Source organism: Salmo trutta, chromosome 5 (genome assembly GCF_901001165.1).
Source record: "Salmo trutta chromosome 5, fSalTru1.1, whole genome shotgun sequence".
Lineage (NCBI taxonomy): Eukaryota > Metazoa > Chordata > Actinopteri > Salmoniformes > Salmonidae > Salmo > Salmo trutta.
In genome coordinates this window covers 59,380,001-59,384,074 of record NC_042961.1, presented here as the reverse complement: position 1 = coordinate 59,384,074, position 4,074 = coordinate 59,380,001, and the positions used below count along the sequence as shown (strand labels likewise).

The following is a 4,074-nucleotide window of genomic DNA, read 5'->3' as shown; positions in this document are numbered from 1 at the left end:
CATCAAAATTATGAAATAACACATATGGAATCATGTAGTATTTTAGATTCTTTAAAGTAGCCACCCTGCCTTGATGACAGCTTTGCATACTCTTGGCATTCTCTCAACCAGCTTCATGAGGAATGCTTTTCCAACGGTCTTGAAGTAGTTCCCACATATGCTGAGCACTTGTTGGCTGCTTTTCCTTCACTCTGCGGTCCAACTCATCCCAAACCATCTCAATTGGGTTTAGGTCAGGTGATTGTGGAGGCCAGTTATCTGATGCAGCACTCCATCATTCTCCTTGGTCTAATAGCCATTACACAGCCTGAATGTGTATTTTGAGTCATTGTCCTGTTGAAAAACAAATTATAGTCCCACTAAGTTCAAACCAGATGGGATGGCGTATAGCTGCAGAATGCTGTGGCAGTCATGCTGGTTAAGTGTGCCTTGAATTCTAAATAAATCACAGACCGTGTGACCAGCAAAGCACCCCCACACCATCACACCTCCTCCTCCATGCTTCACGGTGGGAACCACACATGCGGAGATCATCCGTTCACCTACTCTGCGTCTCACAAAGACACAGCAGTTGGAACCAAAAATCTCAAATTTGGACTCATCAGACCAAAAGACAGATTTCCACTGGTCTAATGTCCATTGCTCGTGTTTCTTGGCCCAAGCAAGTCTCTTTTTCTTATTGGTGTCCTTTAGTAGTGGTTTCTTTGCAGCAATTTGACCATGAAGGCCTGATTCACACAGTCTCCTCTGAACAGTTGATGTTGAGATGTGTCTGTTACTTGAACTCTATGAAGGATTTATTTGGGCTGCAATTTCTGAGGCTGGTACCCCTAATGAACTTATCCTCTGCAGCAGAGGTAACTCTGGGTCTTCCTGTCCTGTGGCGGTCCTCATGAGAGCCAGTTTCATCATAGCGCTTGATGGTTTTTGCAACTGCACTTGAAGAAACTTTCAAAGTTCTTGAAATCTTCTAGATTGACTGACCTTCATGTCTTAAAGTAATGATGGACTGTTGTTTCTCTTTGCTTATTTGAGCTGTTATTTGCATATTATGGACTTGGTCTTTTACCAAATAGGGCTATCTTCTGTATACCACCTCTACCTTGTCACAACACAACTGATTGGCTCAATGAAATTCCACAAATTAACTTTTAACAAGGCACACCTGTTAATTGAAATGCCTTCCAGGCGACTACCTGGAGAGAATGCCAAGAGTGTGCAAAGCTGTCATCAAGGCAAAGAGTGGCTACTTTGAAGAATCTCAGATATAAAATATATATTGATTTGTTAAACACTTTTTTGGTTACTGCATGATTCCATATGTGTTATTTCATAGTTTTGATGTCTTCACTGTTATTCTACAATGTAGAAACAACTGGAATGAGTAGGCATTTCCAAACTTTTGACTGGAATGAGTAGGCATCCCCCCCCACACACACACACACATTTAAACCAGGTCTTCTCCCCTCTAGGTTGAGAGCCTGGTGCTAGTGGTCTGTAAACCCAACGAGGTGGATAAGTTCAGGATGTTTATCGGGGACCTGGATAAGGTGGTCAGTCTGCTACTGTCTCTCTCTGGTCGGCTACTGAGGGTGGAGAGCTCCCTGGCCAACCTGGACGCTGAGACTGGACACCACGAGAGGGTGAGAGACAGACAAACAGACAGACAGACAGACAGACAGACAGACAGACAGACAGACAGACAGACAGACAGACAGACAGACAGACAGACAGACAGACAGACAGACAGACAGACAGACAGACAGACAGACAGACAGACAGACAGACAGACAGACAGACAGACAGACAGACAGACAGACAGACAGACAGACAGACAGACAGACAGACAGACAGACAGACAGACAGACAGACAGACAGACAGACAGACAGACAGACAGACTGAATGAATGAATGAATGAATGAATGAATGGACAACATTAAAACAAACTCCTCCCCTCCCCCCTCTCCCTCCTCTCCTCCCCCTCTCCCTCCTCCCCTCCCTCCTCCCCCCCTCTCCTCCCTCTTCTCCCCCCCTCTCTCTCCCTCCCCCCCCCTCTCCTCCCTCCCCCCCCTCTCCTCCCTCCTCCTCTCCCTCCGCCGCCTCCCCTCTCCCTCCTCCCCCCCTCTCCTCCCTCTTCTCCCCCCCTCTCTCTCCCTCCCCCCCCCCTCTCCTCCCTCCCCCCCCTCTCCTCCCTCCTCCTCTCCCTCCGCCGCCTCCCCTCTCCCTCCTCCCCCTCTCCCTCCTCCCCCCCTCTCCTCCTCTCCCTCCCCCCCTCTCCCTCCTCCTCTCCCTCCTCCCCCCCCTCTCCCTCCTCCTCTCCCTCCTCCCCCCTCTCCACCCCTCTCCTCCCCTCCCCTCCCTCCACAGCTCCTCCTCCTGGAGAAGAAGCGACAGCTACAGGTCCAGCTGTCTGAAGCCCAGGACCTGAAGGAACATGTTGACCACAGAGAGCAGGCTGTAGGAAGGGTTCTGGGACGATGCCTCTCCCCAGAACAGGTACTTTCATTAGAGATGTGGCTCAGTTGGTAGGACATGACATTTGTGGGTTTGATTCCCGCTGGAGCCAACCATACAAAAAACATATACACGCACTACTGGTAGTTGCTTTGAGTAAAACTGTCTGCTAAATGGCATATATTATCATATGATTACTATACCAGTGCTATTATTGATGTGTCAATCAATTAAACTCTATCAATCCACAGCACCGTGACTACAGCCACTACGTGAAGATGAAGGCAGCATTACTGGTGGAACAGAGACAGCTGGAGGAGAAGATCAGACTGGGAGAGGAACAGTTAAGGGGGCTGAGGGAGAGTCTGGGGTTAGGGTTAGGGCTGTCTATGGGCTATGGACACTATTAAACCAACAAGGAAACCTTAAAGCTGGGGTTAGGACTGTCTATGAGCTATGGACACTATTAAACCAACCAGGAAACCTTAAAGCTGGGGTTAGGGCTGTCTATGGACACTATTAAACCAACCAGGAAACCTTAAAGCTGGGGTTAGGGCTGTCTATGGACACTATTAAACCAACCAGGAAACCTTAAAGCTGGGGTTAGGGCTGTCTATGAGCTATGGACACTATTAAACCAACCAGGAAACCTTAAAGCTGGGGTTAGGGCTGTCTATGAGCTATGGACACTATTAAACCAACCAGGAAACCTTAAAGCTGGGGTTAGGGCTGTCTATGAGCTATGGACACTATTAAACCAACCAGGAAACCTTAAAGCTGGGGTTAGGGCTGTCTATGGGCTATGGACACTATTAAACCAACCAGGAAACCTTAAAGCTGGGGTTAGGGCTGTCTATGGACACTATTAAACCAACCAGGAAACCTTAAAGCTGGGGTTAGGGCTGTCTATGGGCTATGGACACTATTAAACCAACCATGAAACCTTACAGCTGGGGTTAGGGCTGTCCATTGGCTATGGACACTATCACATTGACATTGCCATGGGAAGAGCCTCAGTCTTGGCTTGGGTCTTGGTCTAGAAATAGAGGACTTTGTTGGACTGGTTAGGGATGGGACATGGGAGGATTGGCCTGGGGTGTGGGCACTAATTGAAAGGCCAGGAAGAAGAGAAGGTTAGTGGGTTATGGGAGAGCCTGGGCTTGGGGTTGGAGATTGGCCTGGGGTATAGGCACTATGGGGAGACAGCCATCCTACACACAGAGACCCTAGAGGATGGGACATGGGTACCACTGAACAACCCCAGTGTGTCCTTAAAAAGTGCTGCCCACTTTTCAAAAACACTTCAGTCCTTTTTCTTGACACTCAACACTTATTGAGAGAGTGTTTTAAGTCTTCGCTTGGCAGTATTGGTGCAGTAAAAACACACACCTACTCTTTGGTGTTACATTGTGGATCTTTAACTTACCGACACGATCCTCACAATCACACACTACGTGGTCATTGTTGTTGTTTAGTGAGCGTGTGTTACTGAAGAGGCCTGGAGAAAGTATTTATTTATTTATAACTTCTCCTCTGTATACGACAGGGAGACTCTAGGGTGCTAGACAAGTGTTTTTCGTTAAACTGTTGAATATAATCAAATAATCTGTGCAGAAAAA

At 47.8% G+C, this 4,074-nt stretch overlaps 1 protein-coding gene across 1 annotated transcript; it reads left to right on the top strand.

The window, feature by feature from the left end:
* The first annotated feature begins 1,476 nt into the window (after positions 1–1,476).
* Positions 1,477–4,074, top strand: LOC115194657 (protein Shroom4). The gene is made up of 3 exons (XM_029754532.1): positions 1,477–1,643; positions 2,369–2,497; positions 2,707–4,074. Exons 1-3 carry the CDS (start codon positions 1,527–1,529, stop codon positions 2,863–2,865), a joined length of 405 nt encoding a protein of 134 aa, XP_029610392.1. The 5' UTR covers positions 1,477–1,526; the 3' UTR covers positions 2,866–4,074.